The 27,818-nt window shown below is 37.6% G+C and overlaps 1 protein-coding gene across 8 annotated transcripts in view; it reads left to right on the forward strand.

The window, feature by feature from the left end:
- ELAVL2 (ELAV like RNA binding protein 2) overlaps positions 1–27,818 on the forward strand; it is a gene marked incomplete at both ends in the record, with an annotated part of 130,484 nt that overhangs the window by 31,227 nt on the left and 71,439 nt on the right. For 5 of the 8 annotated variants that reach the window (XM_084236771.1, XM_084236774.1, XM_084236775.1 and 2 more), the window contains one exon: positions 26,480–26,551. In XM_084236771.1, the coding sequence (XP_084092897.1) occupies positions 26,480–26,551 (72 nt within the window). Of the gene's footprint in view, positions 1–26,460; positions 26,577–27,818 lie in introns of those variants that run through there. The other 3 variants (XM_084236776.1, XM_084236777.1, XM_084236770.1) reach the window with 2 other exon arrangements.

The raw sequence follows: 27,818 nt of genomic DNA on the forward strand, positions 1-27,818 counted from the left end.
AGTTACCAGGAAACAGCTCTTGGGAGGATTACTTTTAAAGAGAAGGCAGTATTTGAAGGTAAGTGAAGTTTTTATAGTAATGTGCTCCTGAGCACATTGGAACCAGGGAATGAAATGCCAAGTGGAGAAGAAATGTTGTAGTTATAAAAGTAGGGAGGCGAAAAGTCGAGTAAGTGGGACAGAAACTATTTATTTTGGAGGCATTTAAAATTAAGAACCAGTTGTTCCATTTGTGGAAATCTTGGTATCTCACTGTTCTTTTTTTGTCACCTAATTGATAAATATCAGTCAGGATTCCAGTGTAGGTCATGAAGCTGTTATGTCCTCACAAAAAGAAGGTTGACAAGGCTTGTGAAGTTCTTTGGAGGATTCTTAGAGGAAGGGCTCACTGAAAATAGGGAAATTCTGAGGGATTCATTAGTTAAGAAGTTTTGTTGTAGGGATATGGGTGGTGGCTTTGGAAAACAGTGGATTTGAGAGCACTGGTTGAACCTGGAGAGATCAATTCCACGGGTACTTCATGGTTTCTAGACCTTGCATGATATTTAGATTGATAAAACTTAGGGGGGAGATGAGAGTCTCCGAAAAATGTCTGAATTCTATTTACATGTCATTTCCCTTGTTTCCTATTTATATGGAGTTGGAGTTTTTCTGTGTTGTGAAAAATGAGCATTATTCACTCTAAGTAGAGCATGTAGTCTCTGTTTTTAAGGGTTAGTTGAAACCTCGTGGATTTTCTTTCTAGTCTGAAACCATAAATAGTATGGGCATGGCAGGGAATAGGTGGGCATGTTATGGGGTGAATGAGCGTGCTATGGATTTGATTTTCTATTTCTCTTACTAGGAGTTACCATTATTTTCAAATCTCATGTAAAAACCTGATATGATATGCCAAGTTAGGCTTTTATTGATAATAAAAGCCTTTTATTGATACTAAAAGCCTGTTTGAATAAAATTGTGTGGCAGAGCAGCATCTTGGGCTTGACGGTTTTACCCATACCCACTTGCGATTCTGTAGTTTTTTTCAGTATCTTCTCTCTTCCAGCCACCATTTAGAAAGAGGAAATAGAGTCGAGAAGGAGATTTTTTTAAGTTTTTGCAACAGAATGAAGCAAGGAAAAAGGAAAATGCCAAGAGCTATTCACAAGATGGCCTGATGTAGGATTTTTGTATTCTCAAAATATTAGGGTGAGTAGGTAGTCAGAAAATTGAAGTGACCCTTGAATGCAAGCCTGTATGTATGCCCTTGATAGTAATTGAGCAGATGGCAGAATGAGTATCTTTGAAGTTTGTTTTATTTTATTTTTAAGATTTATTTATTTGTTTGTATAAGCACTGGGTACAGTCCGAAGCGCAGGAGCGTGAGAGAATTCACCAGAGCCGGGAACAGAACAGGCAGACTGACAAGGAAATACACTGCTGAGGGGAGCAGTGGGCACAGCAGGAGAGGTCTTTGCGCCATGTGGGACCCTCGCCAGCGGCCGGGGATCGAACCGGTGCTGCAGAGGCTGCGGGCAGATTCACAGCCCAGCGCTCACCCGCTCTGCCACTAGGGGAGGCCCATCTTTGAAGTTTAAACTGGGCAGATTAGAATAAAGTGTAGGTGTTGAAGGGGAGACAGGAGAGTGATGTGGAACCCTGGTGTCAAGAAAGTGGGAGATGGAGTGTTTATTGGTGGCAGTGAAGGAAAAATTACAATTGTGCATTCTAAAATGAGGTATGGTTCAGAGGATATATATGCCTAAGGTTCAGATCCCAAGAGTCTATGAGAGTTGGTGGCAGCATTAGGAAGAAAAAGATAACTGAGAGAAAGAATTGATTTAGGGCTTATATTAGTCTGCTCAGCCTGCCATAACAGAATACCAAATAAACACAGACTGGGTTGTTTATACAACAGACATTTTTCCTCAAAGTTCTGGGACTGAAATTCCAAGATCAAGGTGCTAACAGGTTTGGTTTGTGGTAAGGCCTTTCATGCTAACTTGTGGACAGCCTCCTCCTTGTCCTTATCTGGCCTTTCCTCTGTGTGCAAGCTCCTGGTGTCTCTTCTTTCTTATTTGGTACCCTGTCGGGTTAATGACCCACCCGTATGACCTCATGAGCCTTAACTATCTCCTAAAGGCCCTATCTCCAGATACAGTCACGTGGAGGGTTATGGCTTGAATTTTGAGAGAAATTTCGTCTATAACAGAGACAGATATTTAATTTAGGAGTGAACAGAAATTAATTTCTTTTTTTAAATTTTATTTTTATATTCCCCATACAATTGCAACCCCCTTATTTTGACCCCAATCCCCACCCCCCCATAGAGTGTCTCTGGTTCATAGTTGTTTGTTGATTTTGATTTTTTCTTTCTTATAGTTGTTATTCTTTTTCCTGGTCCCTTATTTAGGTTTTCTAGATTCCTGCAATGAGTGAGACCATCCGGTATTTTCAGAAATTAATTTTTTTTTCCTATATTTCTAGTCTGTAGTTTTCCTTTTTTTTTCCAGTGTAGAAGGGAAGTACTTTCTGATCTTTACAACTGGTCAGATCTCCTTGTTCACACCCCAGGGACAGGATATTTCCAATGTGGAGGTTTTTTCGCTCTCTTTCACCCTGAACAACAGCTTCTGACCAACTCTGCCTTTTGAAGTTGTTTTGTCAATTGATATGCAATTGATTTCTTCTCTCATCTCTTCAGTTTTATAGTCTGACCTCTTGTTACAAATGCCTTTTAAGGCACTGTGCTTATGCTTTAAAAGCCACTTAAACAGACATATATTTAGAAAACACCGCTTTTGCCACTGGTGTCAAGAGGGTTTGACAGTGTTTTCCCTGAATGCCTGCTGACTTGTTTGTGCAGCTCTAAGACCCTCTGGGCCCACTTTACTTGGAGAACGTCAAGAAGGTCAAGTGTTAGTCATGGAACTCCTGTTAGTTGTTTTGGAAACGCTAAGAGCTGCGAGTTTTGAGGTGTGTGGGGTTTTTTTATTTTTGCATTGTGTGCTTGCTCAGAGCACACATCAGCAAGTCACAACTTCTTAATGAGGCCCTAGTTTTTAAACTTAGAGAGAAAATTAGCTGTGAAACCCTAAGATAAATGAAAGCTCTGAGATAAATTGCTCCCCCCCCCCCAGTTATTATCCCCAGTTAAATTAGCTAGTCAGTTTGTAGTTACTGACCTAGCTTTACTATAGCTTTCCTGTCTCGTCCAGATAACCATCAGAGATCCAAACCTTTAACTCTCCTCTCTTTGGGGAATGCAGGAGAGTTTTAGCTTTCTTTGTGTTGAGGTTTATAGGTGTTTGTGATGTGTTGTGAGGATGGGATGGAGCCTCAGATGGTATTATTTTCCATTTCTACTTCAGTCAGGTTTTTAGTGTGACCTTGTTTTGTTTGAAAGTGAACTCCCAGGGCAGCCGATATGCCTGTAATTAATCCTAAGTAGAAAATCCATCTCAAAGCCAAAAATAAAGTTTTACTTTACCTGAACAGTCAGAATGGAAAAGAGAATGTGGGTTTCTGAGAAGGTGGATTCAAACAAGTTAGTGAAAATAGCCATGGCCACGGTCCTTTCATCCAGGCAGGCATTTCCCTGTATTTTTGTGCCCTCTCTTTTTTTTACCAAAAAATTTTGTCAATTTTAGGATTCGCTCTCTGATTTCTCCCTCATATTCATTATATAACTGTTAGATCTATTTTATTTCCAGTACAAAACAAGAGAGCTGCAGTAGCACCCTTCACTTCTTTTAGAGTGGTTCTCTAACCAAAGAGTGATTTACAAGAAAATTTCTTTTATTGAGAAACTAAACAACTGCCATTTAATGTGTGTCTTAATGGGTTATCCAAGCATTATAGCTGTTTCTCTTTGAATTAGTTTCAGGCATTAGAAATTAATGAAGTTTTTTCACCCTAGAAGCTTGATTTCCCCCTTACCTCTGAGTACCTTACTTCTATATAGTGAAGAGGTTAAAGTAACACAGAATACTTTCAAAAATATCTTCAAATATTTTTTCTTTACTCAGCTAGATTTAAGTAAAAGTTTGAAAAATAACCCTTTTTTATAACTATACTGTTTTCTCCCATGTTGCACCTCTTTAAGGATGTTTAAGAATGTTTATTTTCTTGGGGAAAGTTACCCTAGTCATTATCTCAGGTTTCCATCATAATGATGACTTGATAGATTGCACGGTGTAATAGACTAGTCAGGAAGTAATATTTTGGCATTCAGAGTGTGGGTTTAATGATCACTTAGCTGAAGGATTACCTACTAAGTATGTGGGAAACTATCTTAAGAGGGAAGAAGGTATGTGAAAATTCAGTAGGAAATCTTGAAGGCTGCCAAACTTTATCATTTGGCAGTATTAGATTTTAAGTTGTTGGTTATTTTTATTAATTGAAAGTTTAATCGATCCTATTACTAGACTTGTTTCGTGACTAATACTGTGCCTCAAAAATTCAGTTGAGGACATATTTAATTTTGCATATAAATTACATAAGTTGCATATCACTTAATATAGAAATTCACCAACCGTTTATGAAATGACAGTCACTTTGCAGGGGGTCGGGGGATACATTCCACCTTACCATTTATTAAAAATTTCCATTTTTTTTCATGGCTGCACTTAACTTCTGGGTACTAGCCTGAACTGATATAGACAGTATTTGAAAATAGAAACTTGATAGGCAGGTAAAACTTCTTTTCTACAACTGAGTCTTAAAACTATTGAGGCCATATAAACCTGTAATGATAAGAAGGAGAAAGTTGGGGTACTGTGGTCTTAGACTGTGCTCTCTGAGAATACAGACACTCTGAGTCTATTTCCTTTGGATCGTTTCATTCCTTCCAATAAACAGACAATACGATGTGATTTATATTCTCCATTTTCTAAATGAGGAAATCCAGTCTTGGAATGCTGGAAAGGGTAATAGCACAGAGCTTATGGTGGTAACTATATTCCTACATCTGATGCTGCGTAAGCCACCCCTTATTTCTGTCCCTTCCTATAATTTGTATCACTGTCCATTGACATTAGATTAGTCAACTATTATTTCTTTCTTTATAAAATTTATGTTCCTTTTGTCCCAATGGTTATAAAAATAATTGTGTGCCCCTTTCTTAAAGTCTTAAAAGTACAACTTTCCTGGCTGGTACTTTGTGCTTTCAGCAAAGAGATACTGATTTACTTTTTGCTGACTTTCTAGTCACTGTTCTGGTGATACTTTTCCTGGAGTTGCTCTTGCCAGACTCCGCCTCTGCAGCTCCACAGAACTGTTTCCCCCTCCAAGCTAGACGCCTTCCCTCATCGCTGATTATTTGACTCTTGTGTGTTCTGCATGACCCAGCTGATATTCTGCTTGTTTTACAAAGGTCTTTGCAGTGACTCTCAGCTGTGGCTGCACATTAGAATAAAATAGGGTGCTTTTAAAAGTACTGCTGTCTGGGCCCTTATGAGAGATTCTTACTTAATTGGTCTGGGGTGAAGCCAGGCATTGGCTATTTTAACTGCTTTACTGATGTGGTGCAAAAAGCATGTGCTTTACAGTGTGCTAGACCTGGATTTGCAGGTTTTGTGGTTCTGGGCATTACTTCTAAGCCCATTTCCTCATCTGAAAAAATAGGGATAAAGTGACCCATTTTCGTAGGTTGCTAGGTTTGCATGGAGATAGTGCCCCTTTAAAGGATTAATGGCACCGCCCTGGCACATCCTAACTTCAACTACTTTTAGCTATTGTCTTTCTCACCCCTTCCAACAATGTCCTTTTCCTTTTCCAAATGTCCATATTCTTTCTCACATCCACCGATTTATAGATTGCCCTTTCTCCTTGTTTGGATTAGTCTGTCCCATTAAATTTTGTTTACAGGTCTAAGTCCAAGATTTTCCCTGATATTTTATTCCATGTGTGTTTAAGTAAAAACATATTTTTACCTCTTAAAAGACATTAGACATGAAAAGAAGTTTCCAAAGAGAAAGATATATAGTGTCAACATTCTTTGAATAGAATAGTAAAGTGGGACATGTGGGTGTCATTTAAAATTTCAGTGGCTTAGATTTTTTTTTAAGAGTTTTTTCCTTCTCTAAAGATTTACAGAAACTGTTTTCTACTAATAAACTTTGAACACGTCTTAGTTTTTTGTATTCATAAGTTCTTGCTTCTTTTAACCCCACGCTGGCTACATACAGCTTCAGGGTGACTTTCTGAGTGATAGAGTCTATCTCCAGTGACAAAGGGCAGATCAAGGCCAGCTGAACAGGGTAACTATCTTACTATTTTTAAAAGAATGGTTTTTATTGAACTGCATTTTTTTTTCTTTTTTGTAGAATTAGACTTTTCCCTTCAAAACTCCCATTGTTATTTGGATATGTCAATAAAAACTTTTGGATTGTCATCATTTTAGTAGTTAGCTCAGGGTTCTTTCATATTTTTTGAATCTCCGTATGAAATAAACATCCAAATTCCTTGCCTGGAATGTAGTTTGTCTCGATTTTTATTGCTTACACAATTTTGATAAAATTACGTATCAGGATTTTAATTTTCTCTAAGTTCCCCTTGACTTTACTGGTATATAATAGAATTTAGTTTTTAAAGTATTTTCCTTTCTTGTGTGACTTTTTTATTAGTGCACATGATGTGGACTTTAAAGGCAGTTCTTCTGGAAGGTGACTTTTCTTCAGTAACAGAGATAAATGCTCTGGTACAGACACAAATGTTTGTGATGTCCTTGGAAAGATTCAGAAATTTCTCAAGTTCAGCTAGCTTGAGACAGTAGGTGTCCAAAATAGAGCGTAGCATCAGTTAAGACCAGCAGGCTGTTTTTCTAGCAGATCAATCAGCATTCTGGGAGAATTCTTCAGGGGGTGACCTCATCTGATGACCTTCAGGACACAAAGGTCTGGAAATCTTATTTAAGTCACTGTTTTTTTTTCTTTGGGACTGTAAATTAAGTGAAAAGGTCAAGAGACACCTTTGAGTGGCCCCTGGTGTCTTGCCACTGCTGTGCAGAATTCCATTAACTGGTTAACTTTTTTGTGTGCCCTCTTCAATTCTTAACCTATTACTCTGTTCAGGCTGGACATGACCATACACTTTGGAAATATCTTTTACAGATTGACCCAGACCTTGAGTAGCTGCTAATTGGCAGAATAGGTCCAGGTTTCTGTGTTGCAGCTAATTAGTGCCTGTTGCGGGAGTTTTGGGTTAACCAGATATGAGGCAGTGAGTGGGGCTGAGACATAGTGGCTCCAGTTTTTGAAGGACATTTCCCCCTTTGTTGTTTTTGTTACCACACTATTCTTAAAAAACCACAAAATAAGATTTAGAAAATACATGATTAAGAATTAATGTTTCTTTTTGATTATGTTTGGCCTTAAGGACAGCTGCATAAATTAAAAGATTGTGTTTCATCAAAATTCTCAGCGTAAAATACACATAGGTTTATGCATAGATCCTCTTAGAGTGCACTGAAGATTATTCAGTCGTGTGGATATGTGTCGTCTTATCTTCCTGTTTATCTTCCTTGATAAGCACTTCAGTTGTTTCCAATTTATTTATTTATTTTTGCTTTGATGAATAGTGCTATTATGAATACCTGCTTAGTGGTTCTCCACATCCTTTCCTACCCTCTCTGTAACAATTGTTCCCTTAATGTTTGTATTTCTCAGGATGTAGCATAACAAAAATATATGGGGTTGGGAGAGGGGACTGATAAATTTCCCAACTGTTTCATCAAGGAAAGGCATTTTACAAAGTCTAGCAGAATCTCTATTATCAACATCATTTCCTGGATGCTTTCGATACCCAGAAGTAAGATGCACATAATTTCAGAAAAGAAATTGAATACATTTCACAAAAAAAATCACTACATTTTTCATTTTGTCCTGAACCAGCGAAGATTATGCTACAATATCTAGTGGAATATCTAGTGAAGTGCTTGGCACTTTGGCCTGAGTCTGCATTTTTCCCTATAATTATTAAGTGTTCCTTGTCCATTACTAATTTACTGAGCTCTGATTTTCAAATGAATTTTATGATTAAAAAACTAATGGGAAATGGAAGTAATGGGAATTAATAGGCTGCGGCCCAACCTCTGCCCCTACCTAGTTCAATGACCCTGAGCCAATCTGGACCTCATTTCCTTCACATGAAAAAATGGGAGTGGTTGAGGTGGCTGGGTTTCAAGATCTCTAGGTCCTTTAAGTTTCCATAATGGTAAAATTCTGCTTATTGTGTTTCTGCATTCTGCATGTGACTGTTTCCCTGGGTGAGATTCTTCAGGGCACAGATTGTATCTTACTCATCATCATGCCCTTCCCCTGAATCATGTTGCATGCCATTACCTCCTGTCAGAGTATTACAGATTTATTAACATCATCTTAACATGTTCCTTATCTTCAGGTCTCAGTTCACATGTCACTTCTCTAGAGAGACCTTTTCTGATCAACCTTTCCATTTTATTCCTTTACATTTACTTTTAAACAGTGTTTTTTTCCATTTGCTTCTTTCCCCTCTCCAAGTTTCTGAGTACTTGTCTTATGGCGATTATTAAATGGTTCAACCCATGCCTGCTTCATCCCCTATTTGAACATAGGGAATATGCACTAGGCTATCCTTTGTCCTTTCTCTGTTCTCAGAATCTTCCTGATATTTTCCCTGTCATTCAGATATCAACCCTTCTCACACCAGATTTGTGTCTTCTATTGTCATTCTGTGTGTGTTCTATTCTTTGCTAGGCCTTGAGTGGGAACTCCTTGTCTGAGTCATCCTGAGTATCCTACACAATGCCCTGAATGTTAAAGGATTTGCATTTTCAAATGGAGGGAATGTCTTTATCTTTCAAATGTGTTGATATTTGAGGCCTGGCTCTTCATGCATGTCCTTTTAGATGTGACTTAAGCCTCATTAAAAAACTATCTCAATGAATCTCTGATGCCTTTTATTTGTTAGGGACCTGCTGTTTCAGGTGACCCATGGCCACTTTGTAGTTGTCCAAATTGTATAGGTTATCTATCAGAAGTTTAAGTGATTCCTGTAATATAAACTGGGATCTTGCTGTGTTACATCCTTTGTGCTGAGCATTTTATTTTATATTCACTCTGGCTGTTTCTCTTTGAGAGGTAAATGTTAACAGACGTAAGGACTCTTCTGCCCAAAGGACCATTTGTAATTAGTATGATTCCATCCTCCATAGGGTAGAGTAGCGGTTGACTTGCTTTCATAAGTATTGGAATGAATCTCTAGATTTTGCCTTCTCTTTTGAAGTATGCATTTGTTGAATACATAGAAAATAAAGTGGATTTTCTCTCTTTAGCCATATATTTACTAGTCAGTACTTTGGGATATTGGGGAACCAGCTCTCAAATGGGAGAGTTGATGAGGGCCCATTAAGCTACTGAAATTAGAAGTTAGTTGGGAAGAAAAGAGTTGGTAAGATATGTACAAGACAACCAAAGAAATTTGTCCTTGCTTTTCTTCCTTACTCCTGCCTTCAGTTACATTCTGTAGGATTGTCAGTAGTTACCAGTAAACTCAGGTCTCATCAGAAGTATTTGGTTGTGTGAAATGGTTTTCTTGATGTGGTATGGTACCTAGTAACAATCAGGCTTAATTTTTATTCATAGTTCCAACTCTTTAAAATGGCCTAATCTCTCTTATGTTTTCAAGAATGCCAACATTTCATGTTAATTGCTGGCTACTGTCAGTTTGTTGACCATGCTAAGACCTTGTGTCAAGGGCTGTGCTAGGCTCCAAGCATGAGCCTACCATGCACTTTGATTATGAATTTTCAACGGCAATCTATGGATATACTTCCTACATGGGAATCTGAATATCACTTAGCTATTTAGTAAGAAACTTTTGAATCGCTCTGTGCTTAAACTTTTTTGTGTTAAATTTTACTCAGATAATCTGTTCTGCCTGCTTTGGTGGTTTAAATATTTGGTACTTGGAACTTAGTATACAGGATTCTTATCACTGGCACATTAACTTTAAGGTATACAATGGCCTTTTTTTTTTTTTTTTCCTAGTGAAGAAAGCACAGTTTGGTCTATATGCTGGAGTGTGTGCATTTTCATTTAATTAGAATTTACCAAGTTCAGTAACTATGACAGCTTGACCTTTGCAGAATTTAGAAATGTGCTGTTGGAAGGGCATTGAGAGCAGAACATGAGAGCAGAAACAGTTAAGAAAGTTAGTGTCTTGAGAACAGTACTTTGTATAGTGTCTTAAAATTTTTATAAACCATTCTTTCATCTAGCCTTTAACTTCCTATAATATACTTGTTTGGTAGGCAGAGGGGGAAAATTATATTTAGATTTGGGGAATTATTGGGGTTAAAATTTTGTCAAAGGTTAAAGAAACTATTAAATACAAATAGGACTTTTAGACTACCTAAGGACTTTTACTTTTATTCTTTCTCTTGCTTAGTTGTCTGCTAGCACTTAGGAACTCTAGGTATTTACCCCCTGAGGTCAGTTCGCAGCCCCTTTTTGGTTGATTTGAAAACTTAAATTCCCAGATTTCCCCAGTTTTCTGTGAGGTACTGGGACTTGTTTTTTCTTGACCTTGATTATATGGGTCATCTGTTAAGTCTCTGAAGAACTGAACTGAAGCTTTATTTAAATATAAATGGGTGCATTTCATTCTGGTATTTTAGATTTGTAGCTATACTGGGGAGCTGCTCTTATACAAAATTGTCATATAGAGCCATCTAGCTCACTTATCTCTATAAACTTGGACCTTAATGAAGAATATAATAGCAGTGTTGGTGTTGGCTAACATAATTACTGATATGTGAACTGAGAAGTGTATTCTAGAGTTTAATTCTTATAAGTTAATATAAATTAAACAAAGATATGAAAAAGAGATTTTACAAAGACCTGTAGGAACTCAATACTTAGAAACTTTTGTAAGGTTAGAGGTGTTTGGTATGCAGAACTCCATTTGCTCAAATTATGCTGAAAATTTAAGATTTTAATAACTGATGGGAAGCCAGAAGTACTTGTATTTACATTTAAGTAAAGTGAGTATCTCGCATTCTATTTAGTAAGTTTTCTATTGTGACTACTTTCTTGTTTTGGCATCTCTTACACTGCATTAGGAAACAAATACAAAATAACATACTGCTGTTGAATGTCAAATATTATTCTGTAGCCAGTACCTGCTTTATAATACAGCCCTGGAAGAAGAGAGAGCCTACCTAGGATACATCTGAAGTTTTGCAGAATGGGTAGTGTGTTCTGCACATTTAGCACCCCAGACCTCTTTGCATTATAAATAGAGATTGAACTGAAAGTTGATGAGGATTTTTTTTTTTCAAGGAAAATTACAGTGGATTCTGAAAAAAAAAAAAAATCAATAGCATTAAAGTAATACACTGCAACCTTAAAGATCTGCACTTGATAGGGAATAATTTAATGTGCCCTATAAAATACTCTATTTGGAGTTCCTAGTCTTTTTATTTTTAGCTGTGGCTTTTAGTTAATGAGAAGAGGTAAAAAATATAGTTTTCTCCTAGTCTCTGCTTGAAATTACTGAAAGTCTCAATACTAAAAGACTTCTTAGTTCAGGACATTTTTGAGAGACCATTATGCATGGAGTGGTGGTATCCCTTGCTCTTTATTAAGACCTCTATTTTTAGAGAATAGGAAAGAATGGTGAGTTAATTACCTCAGGATTTAAATCAAACTGTAATTGTGCTCATATTGCTAGTAGACATAGGGGCAGTCTTGTAGTACTTTGAAAATTTTTATACAGGAAACAAAACAGCAGTTGGGGGGCATGTCTACCCTGTAGTGGTTCATTCTGTTAACCAACTTCCGTTTTCCTGGTCTTCAGACAAGGCTTTGCTTTCTACGCCTCTTGCCTTCAAAGGCTTTCTGCAGGTGTCAGGGTTGCCTTGGGTCCACAGGGTTGCCCGGTCTTCTGATTTGAAGTAAGTTTTAACGGAGTCTATTTAGGTAGGCTGAAGGCAGCAGCAGTGTAAAGTAAAACCTGTCCTTTACACTTCTGTTCTGTCTCTATTTACTCTTGTTCTACCTCCAAAATATAATTTGTGATATGTCGCCAAACAGTTTTTAGAAACTTTGACTTTGAAATTTGTTTATATTAATTTAAGGGCTTCTGGTATAATGCAGATTGACTTAATTTTTTGTGTACTGCTGTCTATCTCACATCCCCAAATCCTGGGGATAATATACCTAATGCATTCTTCTTCTTTCTGGCATCAAAATATTTAATCAGTTCTGAGTTCACTTTCTTCTCAGCCTCCAAAAGGGACAGAATATACTTCTTTATGGACAAGATGATTTTCTGCTCATTCCCAATTTAGAATAATAGAGCATGTCAACATGAATCTCATTTTAGAGTTTCTTTGAATCTATGTGGCAGTCTATCAGGATATATAGTAATACAAGATTGATGTTTTCTTGCTTCATTCTTTGTTAAACTTATTCACTGGAATATTTAAGGCATGCTTAAGCCTAAAATTAAAGATTCTAAGTTTTACATGAGCATGATATGTCAAAAGTAGTTAAGATCAATTCACCGCCACTTAGCCATCATTACTTGAAACTCTGTGCTGCATCAGTGGTAAGGTTTTCAAGCATTTTGCACTAGGAATTGTTGCTTTTGTTGTCCCACTCACACACCAATTCTGTGTTCATCTGACTGTCTCCACCATTGGGGGAAAAAAAACTGTACACCTTTCAGCATCTTGAAGATCCAGTCTTGCATGGGCTAGGGCATTTTAGGAAAAGAAGTAAAGTTTGTATTAGGAGAACTGCAGAGAACATTCCATTTAACAGGTAGCTTGCTGGCAGTGCAGTCTCCATTGGCAATCTCTCTGTCTCTTTAAAGAGAAGCCAAGAATTTTTTATAAATGCAAAATTGCTAAATTGGTGAAGTTTTAAATGTTGAACACTAAATTACTTGAAAAAAGATAATGGATAGACTAAATAATACTTGTTTGCAGACTAAATCCACCCTCTGGTTTTCAGTTGTGATTGGCCTACTGTTTTCTTTGTTGGCTTCCTCCAAGAGATGTGTATTTATCTTATGTGGTTACAGATAAAATATTTTGGGCATCTTTCCTTATTCAGCCTCTTAAATGTGATCCTGTAACCTCTTTTCAACTTTGTGTATGAATTATTTTCTTGCTCTTACTTTCTTTTAATTTTTCTACTGTGGCCATCAGACTGTCATTTATTTGAATGCATAATACTTAAATTAGGAAGACTTTGGACTCACTCATGTTTTCTGGCTCCTGCCACCCCAGTTTTCCTTCCTGATCATCAGAACTACTGTGGGTTTTGTTCACCATGTCTTGAGTCCGTGATGATATACCAAAAGGGACTTCCTGGTTGTAGTCACTTCTGTTGGCTACGCTTAGTAGATCTGTGTAGGTGTCTGTACAGCCAGCCTTGACATTTGTTTGCATTTTGTTTAGTTCCTCCTATAGGATTGCATTTTGTTTAGTTCCGCCCATATTTGGTCTCAGTAAGTCTGGATTGTGGGTCATTATCAGTTAGAAGAACTAACGTTTAAATTTCGGTTAGAAGAAGAATTAGAAGAAGAAATACTGTTGATAGTCATTGTTCTTTCTTGATCTGATGGCAGTGAAATTTGCACTAATGACCATTCCAATGAAGTAGAACTTTTTGCTAGTCTTAATTTACTGTTCCCATGTTTTTCTGAATGGTTCCCTGTTCTTTTGCCATCCTCAAAATAAAGTTAATGCCCCGAATTCTTAATTCATTTTCAAGACGTCTTGTCCTCAGATCTTTGTTGAGGATAGTGGGCTTTAGCTTGACAATAGATGGCTTTAAAGCTTGCTTGGTGGAGGTCTAGGGCTAAGACCCTGAAAAATCACATTTCTAAACCATTTCATTTCCCTTACTGTGATGATTCTCAACCAGAAATTGGCAGTCAAATCAAGGCAAGGAACTCTTTAAAATATGTCTGAGAAAGTGTATTCTTGAGTTAGCTCTCTACTTTCTTTACAGAAAAAGGCTGAAAAACTTGGGTTTGGTGCCATAGCCTGAAGACGAGCTTGCAGAATTCCCTCCTGCTCTCCAAATCCATCTGAGATTAAAATAGCAGATGATAGTAAGAATTTATTTCCTTTTATACTGACTGAAAGAGATTTCAGTCTTAACTAATCTAGACTAGCATATATTGCCTGTTACATAGTAGGTATGTTAGAAAGTCTTTAGTCAGTGGTAAAATACTCCATAATTACTGCCAAAAATTGTTGTGTTAAAACCACCGTACTGAGAGTTCTTTTAAAGAAATTTGCTATTTAATATATGATAAAGGGGGCCTCCCTGGTGGCGCAAGGGGTTAAGACACAGCCTATGAAGCTATCCGCAGCCACTGCAGCACTAGTTCAATCCCTGCCCAGGGAGCTGACCCACATGGCGCAGCAGACCTCTCCTGTCTCACCCGCTGCTCCCTCAGCAGTGTAGTTCAGTGGATCTGCCTCTTTTGTTTTCCACTCTGTCTCTGGTGAATCTTCTAAACCCCCCCCTCCCATCCCACACCTCTGGCCTGTAACCCAGTTCTTGTATATGTAAATAAATAAATCTTTAAAAAAATGTGATCGAGGTATAGCAACAAACGTGTACCAAGAAACTCTTAATGTCCTAAATGAGAAAAAAAGTTGAACCTGTTTTTGTGATTTCAAATTTTCATAATAAGGCAGAAGTCCAGTTTAGTTTTAATAACAAAAGCTGTGCACAGTCTCTATTACTGTGAGCATTTTAATTAAACATTGTTATGCAAAATGCTTCATTTTTGTTCAAATATATGTTCAAGCTCAGATGTTTAAGTTAGAAGTGGTAGTTTCCATAGCAGCAATGACTTTGTCTTATTATTTTTTTCTTGGATAGCACAATACTTAGCATAGGTCATCCAGATGGATTACTATTCCTGGATCTGTTCTTAAAAATTGCCTTAAAAACCTTTGACTTCTCTGGGCTTACATGTGTTCTGGAGAATCTCTACGGGGGTGGAATGTGAGTATATTTTGTGCATCCTTTTCCCCAATGTCTCGCACAGGGAACCTGTCCAGTGATTTGGGGATAATGCTTTTCTGACCCTGGGTGGTTTCCTCTGTCTTCTTCTTCCTGATACTATTTGTACACCACACCTACACGGAGTGGACTGGGGGAGAGTGATACTAACTTCTGATGTCATCTTGGTTTTTCACATTGGTGGTGAATTTTGCTTACTTAACGTTAAACTGTGGTGTAATGACAGTCTTTTCTTCTCTCCCTTACTTTCTGAGGCTAATGTTGTGTTAACAAAGGATTATAGTTAGGAATTAAAAAAAAACACCTCAGTTTTGAGGTTTGGGGGGATGTCTGAATTAACTTGAAGCTTGAGCTTATATGGTTTAGTTGGTGTATTGGAAAAGGATGCCTCCTTATTGATAACTCAAGATGACTTTTACTGGTTCCTGCTCTTTTACAAGAGCGGCATTGGGAAGTTTCCCACTTGACAGGGAATATAAAGCCACATGAAAAATCTCACAAATAAGTGGGAGATTTTTCTACTTACCTGCTTATCACAGCATTGATGCCTTTTCTGTTTATGGATCTCTGTTTACATTTATTTCAGAGGAGACAAAGGGGAATAGTGCATGGGCTAGTAGGAGCACAGAAAGGTTTCCTGGAGGCGTTCTCTCCTTTTTGTGTGTGCTGAGAATGTTTCCTTTACCAGGAGAAAAGAAAGGTAGTGAGGTTGTTGCAGGAGAAAAAAGAGTAACAGTGGAAGGCAGTCTGGGTGTAGAAGGAGCCACAGGACATTGTAGTCTCATGGGTGCCATGTGGAAGGTGGGTTTTTTCCATGCGAGGAAGTGGTCACCAGATCAAGTGGGATGGTTGCCTTATTGTGGAGCTTGTGATGGTGCTTTGTAGGAATTTTAGCATCATTGGAGGCCTTGAAATGGTTGTGGAACAATGACTTTTTAGGTAGATCACTATAGTGGTGGTGGACTGGAAGAGGGGCAATCTGGAATGTGGAGAAATCAGGTGGTAAGCCTCAGATGGAGACTTTGTTTCTTTGTTTACAAGCTGTATGGATTCTTGAAGTTTGAAATCCTCACTTGTAAATTGAGGTTAATACATAGAGCTTGTAATGAAGGAGAGGGTTAAATGGGATTTTATTTGTGAAATAACTAGTTTGAGATCTGGTCTGGAATAAGAAATCAATAAAGGCTGCTTTTTTCCCCTTCTGCATTTTTCTTATCCTCCTCTAGAGGTAGGAAACTACAAGAGGCAAATAATAGGGACTTCTTTCCTTCAGAAAAGATCCTATAGAGAGTTCAGGAAGGATACTTACTTTTATTTTAATTTAATGTGATCTCAAAACTGAAGTTAGTGCAGGCTTAGAAAAAAGAATGTTTAAGTTCAGGTCATTTTGAAAATAATCTTAGGAGAAGGACTATATAGTTGTGTCTGGATCACTTCCCTGATCTGTGACTTGTAGAAGCTGTGATACTGTGTGATACATCTCTGTGTCCATATTACCAGTCAGATTCTAGGCTACAATTGTAGATGAGACTCCTGCTCGTTTTTTCTCCCTTGTATTATAAATAATAAATCTGAATATAAGTGGAAGATGCTGGTATTATCCTTGGAGTTCCTGGGAAAAGTAATAGTGAGGTGTAGCAATTTCTCATCTTAAGTAAAATTCCAGTAGATTGAGCAGCTTAGAATGAAACTGAGTGGGAGAGGATGAAAGACATGTACCCATGTGTGTGTGTGTGTGTGTGTATGTATGTGTGTGTGTGTGCACGTGCTGTTGTATAGGAAGGTATACTTCTTAAACTAAGATAAATTAAAATAGACAAGGCTATAGTTCTGATGTGAAACACTTAGCTATTCACACCCTATATATTTAAAATATATAACCCTATATATATATTTGGAGGTCTGGGGTTAAAAATTGCAGCATTTCAAGTAAAAATTCGTACCCTCCTTAGTCACCATTTGTGACTATGTGCTAAATGTAGTTTAACATAGCATCTGCTTTCTCGGGCCCTGCACAAGAATTGACAATCATGATTGGGCAAAGTCTACATTATGCACTTTCTGTCCAGTGTTCCCTTTTCACATGAGGATGCTTCCAGCACAGCTCAGCACCGTTGTTGCTCATTTAGAGAGGGTGGGGGGGAAAAGCAAAAAGAAAAGAAAAAAAAGACAGTGTTAAACTAAAAGACAGGTAAGCAAATTCTCTATGGCAACATTTTGAAAGAGGATCTTCCTTTGTCCACCAAGAATAATAGCCTCTGATATTTACTTAGCATTTCAGAATTTGCAGAGTGCTTTGACATATTATCTGACTAAATTATATGTATATAATTAAAGCTTTTAAAGAAAACAGACCCCTATATTCCCTCTTCCTCCTACCAGAGTGGAAATAATCCAGAGGCAAGATGCTTTTGTGGTTTATGTCTGAAGAAAAATTTTCCCATGTTAAAATGTACCCTGTAGTTATATATGCCTCCTCCCTTTCCACTTCAGCCAGTGGGAGATCCATATTGCGCCTCATCAGCTCTTGGAAATGTGCATGTACATACATAAATAGGTTCTGTATACATACATATGTTCACACATGTGCTTTACTATTCATTTATACCATGGGGGTGCTTACCCCACTGTGTTTTTGGAGATCCTTACTCATTTATTTGAGTAAGGATCATTATTTATTTATTGCTTTACTTTAGTGCTGTTGAGATAACTTGCTGAGCTAGGTGATCATTGACAGGGAATCTAAGCACCTTGACTGTTTGTCTTTTAGAGAGGTATCTGAGGTCTGGGGTTGGATATAATAGGTGGGTGTGGTCTAAAGCTAAGAAAGGTCTTATCTGCTGTAGTATCTAGAATTAAGTACCCCCCCCCCCATAAAGCATCATTAACGCATATACACATTCTTAAGGGGCAGATAAACCAGAAATGTCCTTGTGATTCTCTCTCTCAAGCCCCCTCCCTCAATTTATACCACTAAGACTAAAAATAACATTTTAATTGAATGCCAGTTCTTGCTCAGCTTCCCCCTTTTTCCCTCTTGAAATGCACTAACCAGGCGTTTAATCACCGTAAGAAGTCACAAATGTACCTAGCTGGTTTTTCCTAACTGGGATGTAGCCTTTTGGAGAGGAAGAAGAGGTGCACAAAAGGCAATAAAGTATCTCTCTTAGTGTGAATCTTGTTTTTTAAGATGCTTCAACTTTCCGTACTAAATAATTCATAGTCGTGTTTCTAAATCAAAAGCATAAAATATCTTGGGAATTTTAGTGCCTTAAACATCAACTGAAAAGAAAAATACACATTTTATAGGAGAACACTAGTGAGGTGATCCACATTTCAGAGAGGAAGGAAATGGCCATAAGTTTTGAAAGACGTTTTTACTCTTGCAGTCCACGGTGGGCCCACGGTGGGCCCTGGGAGAGCCCGTCGGTTGTTACTCTGCACAGAGCATTAATGAGTTACAATATTTTATATGTCACTACTTACAATTTGTTGAAATATGTGTTGCCCCCAACATTATTAAGGAATTATTCCTTGGTTTGTTGACATTTTAGATGCTTTTATTTTGATATATCCTACTTGGGATTGAACACTAAGTCCAGTTTTTTGTTTTCTGTCTGTAAATCTTGCTAAATGACAGTGAAGAATAAAATGTTAACCTTTGTGGCCAGATGGGATATTGTGGCCCTTTATAACACTTGTGAGTTAAAACTGGTATTTGTGACCATAAACGTTTCTTGTCTTTTATATTCCCTTTAAGACTAGGCGTACTTTCTGTTACAGACCTTGAATATGACAGTGTTTTAGCGTCTGTGTCTTACAGAGGAGCTGTTTTTAACTTGCCTACTGCAAACACTCAACTTCTGGGATTAATTTGAGAATTTCCAATCAGCCTTTCACAATTTGTACTACCCTAAGGGAGGTTCTGGCTAGCTGTGACTTTTGTAGGAGAATGTAAAGTTAATCCAATTTCTATGTTGATTACTATGTTAAGTGTCTTAATTTAGCAATTCAAATTTATCTGCCTTTACTAAACAAGAAGTCTGCTACAAAACTGTGGGAGTAGTTGATTTTATGCTTATTATACTCGTATCCCTTTTTAGGTTCTATAGCCAAATAATGGTATGAAAATTAATTAGGCCCACTGAGGTGGGAATGAAAGAATGAGGTTGGAATGATTCATAACTAGAAGGTAGTGTATTCATTCCAGCCTATAACCAAGATTGAGTTAACCCCTGACTTAACCTTCACTACTGTGGAGGTTTATAAATGGCCCTATTGAAGAATACAGATCTTAAAATTTTAATTCATTTCACAAAATGTCAACTTTTCCTCATTGCCATCATCCACTTTGTTTTTCAACTTTTGGGGCGAATTTTGGGGAATTTTCTTACCTTGAGTTCCCAGTTGATTTCTGATATACTGGACTGTGTTGAGTAGTAGCCTCTTTTACTCTGATTTTTATTTTACATTTGCTATTAATCCCTTGCTGAGTCCTGCTATAGAGGATTCATATATAAAGTGAATAATCCTTGATTTAATACTTACAAACTCAGCTTTTCATACATTGATTTTCATATATTGTTTCATATATTGTTTCTGTAAGGAGGTTTTTAATATTTTTTTCCTATAAGGTACAACTTTCTGTAGAAACTATTCTTTGCGTAATCATTTCACATTCTTTGTGCCTATAACATAATAAATGCCTTGGTGGTATGTTTGAATATGAGCAGTGAGAATCTAATCCAATTTTCTGATAATGGATTTTAAACACTTCTCTGATGTAATTAACGTAGCACACTTACTGCGGATTACCTGTATCCTCATCTCCCCTGAGGTCATGTCGGTTGGAGTCGCTGTCATCCTGCATCTTGGTTACTGCTCTTGTGAATTCACTGGTCTTCCTACTTCCAAAGTTTCTGAGCTCCCCTGTCCAACCACATGTGATTTATTTTCATGATCACAACATTGCTATTCTTTTGCTCAAATTCTTTTGATAACGGCCTCTGATGGGGTTCAGGATACCTCAAAATTTGGTTCTTTGGTGTATTGAATATCTGAAGCTGGAGGAGTTTAAAAATGGCAGGAGGGAGGTCACCCTGACCTTCTGTTCCCTCATTCTCCTCTGAAACAGTTCACAAAACTCCCTTCTAAAAAGTACCTTCTTCCTAGAGGAAGGAAGGCATTCCTTGCCAGTGAACAAACCGACTTTATTAAGCTAACCCTTTTCTTCTTCATAGTTATTTCTTCACTCTTACTATCCCAACCTAACCCAGGACTCTTTTTGGTCAGTTCTTCAGAATCATGTTGTTTGTCTAAAAGATACAAAAGCTTCCCTCTCTGGTCATTTCTTTGTTTTCATTCCCTTGTCAACATCCATGTCAACATCTAAAAATTCACAACATTCTATGCTTTTCTTCTATTAATCTGTCAAAATTTGATTTTCAGATCCAGCCAGAGATCCTAGGATTGTCCAGCAAAACTTTCCTCCTCTCTTACTCCGCGACACTGTGTGATCTGGCTTTGTGACTGCTGACTTGCTTCCTTTTAGTTTTGTCTTTGCTTGTCTCTGCCTGGAACACACTCCTTTTGGGTATCCTGTGTAGCTGTACTTGTTTACTATCATACCTGTAGCAAATTACCATAAACTTGGTGACTTAAAACAACACAAAATTATCATCTGAGGGCCAGAGTTCTCCAAAGTGGGGCAGACTGGGGGATGCCCCAGAACCCCCCCAAACTTGCACACTCTAAATGGACTTTGCTATTTACTGCATAAAGACAAAGGATATTCTTAGTGTGTAAGGCCTTTAATAGAAAAGAACTTTAATAGAATTAGTGTGCCCAGAGATAAGAGAAGAACAAGTATAGTTTACCAATGAAATAACCAAAGTTAGCCATCTCCTTGTGGGTAAATGTCTAGCCAAACAGGGTTCGCCCAGATTGGGGCTGCCAAGGCCAAAAACGTCCCACAAGTCTAAGGCATGTTCTGGTGCAAAACTACAGGAAAGGGGCAGATGGGGTCAGGCAAGTCTGGAATGAAAGGAGCAAAATTAATGTACAAGTCAGGATAAAGGTTGCCATTTCAGCCTCCCCATGGGTTTCTTAGCCATATCACTTTCAAGTGTCTCCTTCCATATTCTCCAAGTCTTTGGGACAAATCCAAGACCGAGAAGCAAATGCAGCTTCTTCACATGTGTCTGCCCATATGTCTCCTCCAAGTCTTTTCTTTAAGACTTCTAAGTCCTTCTTAGCTTCCCCTTGCCTGCTCACAACTCCACCTTTCATTAGATAGGGCTGAGAACAGGAAACCTCCCCTTTTTAGATTACACTATTTACAGTTCCATTTCTTTCTTTCTTTTAAGATTTATTTTTTATTTATGCATACAAGAACTGGGGTGTAGGCCAGGTGTGGGGTGTGTGTGTATGAGAGGATTCAACAGAGACAGAGTGGGGAGCAGGTGAGACAGGAGAGGTCTGCTGCACCATGTGGGTTAGCTCCCTGGCTGGGGATTGAACTCGTCCCACAGTGGCTGACGATAGTTTGACAGCACTGAGACTTTTACCTTTGTGCCACCAGGGAGGCCCAACAGTTCCATTTCAGTTTCATAGCCAGCCATGATAGATCTGATCTTCTGCAGTATTCTGACACTAACTCTTTAGCCTCTCTTCCACTTGTGAGGACTCAAGATTACACTGGGTTCTCTTGGATAATCCAGGATAATCTCCCCATCTCAAAACCATCTGATTAAAACCTTAGTTCTGCCTATAACCTTAAATCCTCTTTGTCGTATAACATCATGTATTCAGATTTCAGGATTGGGATGTGGACAGTGAATGTGGACCACATCTCATTGGCTCAGAACTCACCTTTTCAATGAGGCCTACTGTTTAAAATGGAAACTATCCAGCTTCACATTCTCAGTCCCTTTATTCTGCTCGTCATTTTCTTGAATTCTAAAGTACATATTTATTTCTAGCTAATATTCTATTATGTATGTTCATTCTTCATCTGTGTACATTACTCCCATTGCAGATGTACACTCCAGGATATATCTTGATGACTGTGTCACTTAAGACAATGCTTATCTCATGGCTGTTGTGTTGTTGAATAAACTGAGTTAACAGTTGGTGAAGCATAAGCAAATCTTTCTTACCAGATCTTTCCCATTGCCCAGTATGGATAACTGAAAAGGACCTAAAGTGAAGGGAAGGATTTAAGACCCTAAATTAAATTAGCTTTACTCTCTAAAATCACAACTTTTAATTCTACCAGCTCTAGAACTACAAAACCTCAGAAAGACTGGCATTGGAAAGATCCCATAGTTTGTAGGAATCATAAAGGACCAAGAGACAGAGAAATGTTAGTATTCGCTGCCAAAGAACATTCTTCCTGTGACTCCTGCAGCTGTTAAGTGTGTTGTCTCCGGCAGAGCTGTTGGACCCTTGTTAGCCCTGAGGCCAAAAACCTGAGTTTGACAAAGCTGAGGAGTTCTTAGAACCTGAGAGGCAGTTTAAGGACTGTGTGGGTGTGGGTGTGGGTGGGAAGGGGAATTGACTAGGAATCCAGAAGTGAGGAATTCCCATGAAGTTTAAAGCTTTTATAATTTTAAGAACCGCAGTGCAAAGTGAAGAGGTTTAAAGAAAACAAGGTAGTGACTTGTTCTTGTAACTGACACAACATCATAATTTTAGTGGTTGGTGACTCTTTTATTGCTTAATTTAGGAAAGCTGAAATGTTTCCTGAAAATGACATTTTTTGTGATTTGATTGGGAAAGATAAAACATTCTGTAGGAATGGAGTCTGCTAGACAGATGCCCTTGTTTGCTGCTTATCCTGCTTTTATCTGTAAGCTCTTATTACTCAATTTCACTGATTATTTCCAGTTCTTCAGCTCCCTGCCTTAACTTCCCCAAAGGGAGATGTTTTTTAGCCAAGGTTGGCTGTCTTTATTTTGGTAGGTTCTGCTGTTAAATTTTAGAGACAAATGGCTTCTGTTCACCTTGTTACTTGATCTTTAGAGAGATTTGATGTGGTCAGAGGAAATATTTTGCACTACACTCTTTCAGTCCTGGCACTGTGCTACTCGAGGTATTGAGAACCCTCTAGCTGCAAATAAGTGTCCTGACCCAAGGTCATTTTATCCAAGCCAGACCTTGTAAGTGTAAGAGAGATGCTTGTTCTTGTCCCTAGCCATGATTCATTTCAGAGATTACACCTTTTATTAGTTTGCTTAAATATTTTAGTCTGTATCAAATTCATTTGAGATTTGTAGCTTAATCACATTGTGATTGTCATTATAATAAACACCTTTGTGCTAGAGTGTTGAGGTTTTGTGTTTTTTTTTTTCCCCCACATTTACTTTTGTTTCTGCCATGTTTTTGAAGTTAGGCCCAGATTCCAGATGCAACATCTCCCTAACCCTGTTGACCAGAGATTTAGAGCACATTTGGAACATGTTTGAATTTGTCTTCTAACTTTTTGTAGGTGTCAAGTTGGAGTGATAGACTCTAGACATACAAATACACAATTGATCACACAAAAATTAGTTTCTCTTGTTACACTATTTAAAAAGAATTTGGATTTTAGTGGATGAGGATAGCTGAGAGTGTGCCAAAAATGGAAAAATATGCTTTCATAATTATTTGGTTTGAAGTACATGAGGTGGGATAGAAAAACAAACTACCAAGTTTGCATGCATTTGTAGAGGTGAGTGTCCTTTCATGGATGTCTGTGTGTGTGTGTGTGTGTGTGTGTGTGTGTGTGTGTTTTAATGATCTGCTCTTCTAGCATATGTTTTTGAATGCTTTGTCTGTTCACCTTTGAAATGGATGTGGGATAGTTACAGCAGGGCGTCTTCAGGGTAGGTACCTGAGCAAAGCCAGAAGAAGGTATGACTTTATACTGTTACTGTTTGAAGGACAAAATGTGGTTAACTTTTTTAGGTGTTTGAATAAGTGGGATGGTAAAAGTAGTTCCAGAGGATTGCAAATACCTAAACTGTTTAAAATAAGTAGTTTGAGCTTAATTTGATAGGCAGCAGAGAACTATTGAGAGTGAAAGTCTATTAATGTGGATTAGGATGATGAGAGGTGTGTTTTTGGGAGGCTGTAATTTTGTGGTCCATGTGAGAGATGAGGACCCAGAACAGAACAGCAAGCATAGCAATGGAGAAATCTGTGCACAGGACAGCATTATCAGGGGTTGTGTAGTGTCATTTTCAGAATCTTGCTTGACTTTAACACAGAGGTCTGGTCCCCAGATCAGATGGGTTCTAGCTCTTGGAAACCTGTCTCCCCATTGTAGACATTGCACTTGATGAGAATTCTCAGAGTATATTTAGGTTCTTGTTTGGTGGCTGTCTATAAGAGAGTTAAAAATGGGAATGAAACTGATAACCTTAGTTTGCATAATTTAAAGATTAATGCTTCCACCAAACTAACTCATTATTTCCTGAAGTCTAGGTAAAGTTTAGAGTATTCTAGATTGATCTATGCTATAATATCTCTTCATAAATTATTACATGGAGAATAATAGGAGAAAAAGCTGTCTCAGTTGGCACAATTGATGTCTAAATTAAGAGTCAAACATATATTGAAATCTTTTTTTTTTTAAGTCTTAAAATTAATGGTTCTATGTAGCTGGAATATGGTCTTTCTTTTTCATTCCAAAGAATTTTAGAGCCAATAGAATCTATAAATAGTACACGGGCCGGTTGTCTGTGGTAGATTGAGTAGAGCAGAATCGCCTGTCCTTAAGTGAAGGGGAAGTAGCTTTACATTTTTAGTAACTGAATTGTTGGCCAGCATAAAGGTAAGGGCCATGTGAGCAACTTATTTATAACTTCCCATAAAGGTATGTGTCTGCCTCAAGCAGAGAAACTGTCTGGGGTTCTTGAAATGTAAAAGTGCAGTGGAATCATTTTCCATACACAGCCTTCCTAGCTAGTTGGTGCAATAAAGTGATTGTTCGAATCCCTGGGGCTTTCAGAAAGAGGGGTGTCAATAGATTTGCTCATTAGTGGCCGCCTCCTATGGAATAGAAGGGATTGAGGCCATTAAATTAGAATCTATGGTTTTAAAGTAGTAAAGAATGTTTAGATATTTAACTCTTGAGGACATTCAGAGCATACATTTAAGCTTGGGTATGGTCTCTCCTAATGGTTCTTCCCATTTTAGTCTAATTGCCATTAGATTCTTGTCAAAACATTTTATGGGTATAAAGAACTATTTTACAGGTTCAGTTCAACTATAAGTAGATTTAAAAACTATAACATAGCAACAGACAGAATTCTCTATCAGTGGGAGAAGGGAAGAAGAATAAAACATTTTCATGGCATCCTGTAAAGAGTATGTTAAACCCTTTTGGTAGATGCCAGAAAATGGAAACCATTGTTACGTGTTGTTAATGTCATCGTTCGCATCATGAGCTAGTTGAAATTTTTATAATTACGCAGACAAAAGATTTTTTCAGCCCTTCTTTGTTACTCATTTTTTTAATTTCAGATACTGGATTTTTCTGACTTTCATATTGACTATTTAAAACATCTGCATATATGGCTAATACATAAACTTTGGCTTTTGTGCCAATATTGTGGCTCTGTTTAGTATTCGGGCAAGTTGTAATAAGTGGTAAATGGCCCATTAACTATATTGGAGGCTTCATAGCAGCACTAATTTCAAATCGTGCTGGGTTTACAATTTACATATTAAAAAATGTTCACTTGATTTCATTCAGGGACAAAGCTGACATCCTATATAAGCATTACTCCAAACAATCCTATTTATTGGTCCAATTATTTCAATTGAAAGATGCTGGTTTACTGCCTCTTAATATATGTGAACAATTCTCAGTGAAACTGTTAGAGATCAGCTTGACTCTGGTGGCAGAGTAACCTCACAGGCTTTCGATTCCCTTTTAATTTTTAAGTCCCAGGATTAAAGATCATTTGTAGGATAATGTAACAGTATGGACAAATATAGCGCCTCTTAATGCCCTTTTGATATTTTGGGGAAAGTGCTTTTATGCAAAGCATTAACTTACGAATTGCATGACTGCCTTTTCACACTATAAAATTTTATTCACATTTCCTCCCTTCTCCCACATCCTTAAGATATAGGACAGCATGCAGTGTTTTGCTTCATTTTATTATTAAAAACACTTTTTGAGATGTGGTTTAAGGTAGTTCTTTAGGATAGATGCCAAGGTAACTAGCTCTAATACTGTTTTAAAATCAGGCTCTTAATTAAAAATGCTTAATTTGTGCAAGAAAACTACATGTTAAAATGAATTTGGAAAGATTAGATTGGAATTGCCTCAAATTCAATTAAGCCACACTGCATGGACGTGCTGGGAATATCAATACAATCACTGTAAATTTTGTACAAACTGATTTGTTGCATTATCTTGCTCATCTAACATACGGTACTTTTTGTGTCCATATTGCAGACGGCAACTCCAAACTAACATGGCAGTCAGACTGTGTGATGTGGCTTCTCTGCTTAGAAGTGGTTCGTGGGCAGCAGAGCCTTGGACTGGGGTCTGTGGGATTTTTCTTAAATTCTGTAGGCTACCTTTTTTTAGCATGTTGCAGGAGTGCTGAGGCCATACCAAACACTTGAACTTTTCATTTGGCATACTAATTATTCTTACATTTAACCATTACGGTATGGCCATCATTAGGACTTAAAGCACATTGCAATTTTAATCATAGTGGTATATGTAGCATCAGAACCATGTTTTTGTATGTTACTTTTTATAATCTAAATTAGGATTCAGTGCAGACTCAAAAGAGTGACAAGCCTTTTTTAAAAAAACAAACAAACAAAAAAGTTTTGGTATGGTCTGAATACTAAGTTACCATAATTCTTTACATTCTGTTTACTATGTATTTTTTTGGTTACTAAATTTTGAAGTTATTTACAATTCCTGATGCTCCAAAAAAATTTGTTGAAATTGTAAATCTGGCTGAAAATTATTTGCCCAGTAACTGTTGAAAGAGTTTGCATTCTGTGAACAGTTGTGTTGAGCCTATCAATGGAATATGCATTATTTGTAAAATATAGCACATTAGTATCATTTTATTCTGAGCAGATGGTCCTATAGCTGAGAGATGCTGTAATTTTCAGCGCACACAGCCTACTGCAGCTGTTCACTTGAATGTTGGCTTCGGAGCTCATTCTTGCCACCTGAACATGGAAATAAATGTGCAATTAAGTGAGGAGTGTTTGTTGTCCTTGCTAAATCCTGCTAATTTCAGTCAGTGAACACTTTTTATTTCAAATGTGGTCCCAATGAGCTTTAGTCCGAATCTCAAATTTGGGGCTCATCTCATTTCTGCACATACCCTAACTTTTGAATTGCAATTTGGTTTAATTGACCTTGGCCACTATCATTGTGCAGCTCATTGTTTCTGGGCAAAGGTTAATCTCACAAGACTTTTGAAGTGGAAAGAGTGACCCACAGCTAATATTCTATAAACTGGAACAGTTATGGTTTATTAGGAAAGCTGAAACCTTTTTTAATTTCAGATTTGTTTGTTAATTGTAGTAAAATGTACATCCTGAGTTCAGATTTTTTCAGAAAGATTATAAAAAAATTATTTTCCTTTACTCTTTTTAAGTATTCCCTAAAAACACTTACAGAGAGAAGTAACTTGCAGCTAAATACCCATTTTTTTGAAAAGGAAATGAAGTCATGGAGGGGTTATAGATTGTTCGATTTCATAGGTATTCTGGATTTTGTCTCCTGATTTTTGTCTTGATAGTATGGCTTCTTAACCAGTCGACCACTCTCAGTCCGTTCAA

This window comes from Talpa europaea, assembly GCF_964194135.1.
Source record: "Talpa europaea genome assembly, chromosome: 7".
Taxonomy (NCBI): domain Eukaryota; kingdom Metazoa; phylum Chordata; class Mammalia; order Eulipotyphla; family Talpidae; genus Talpa; species Talpa europaea.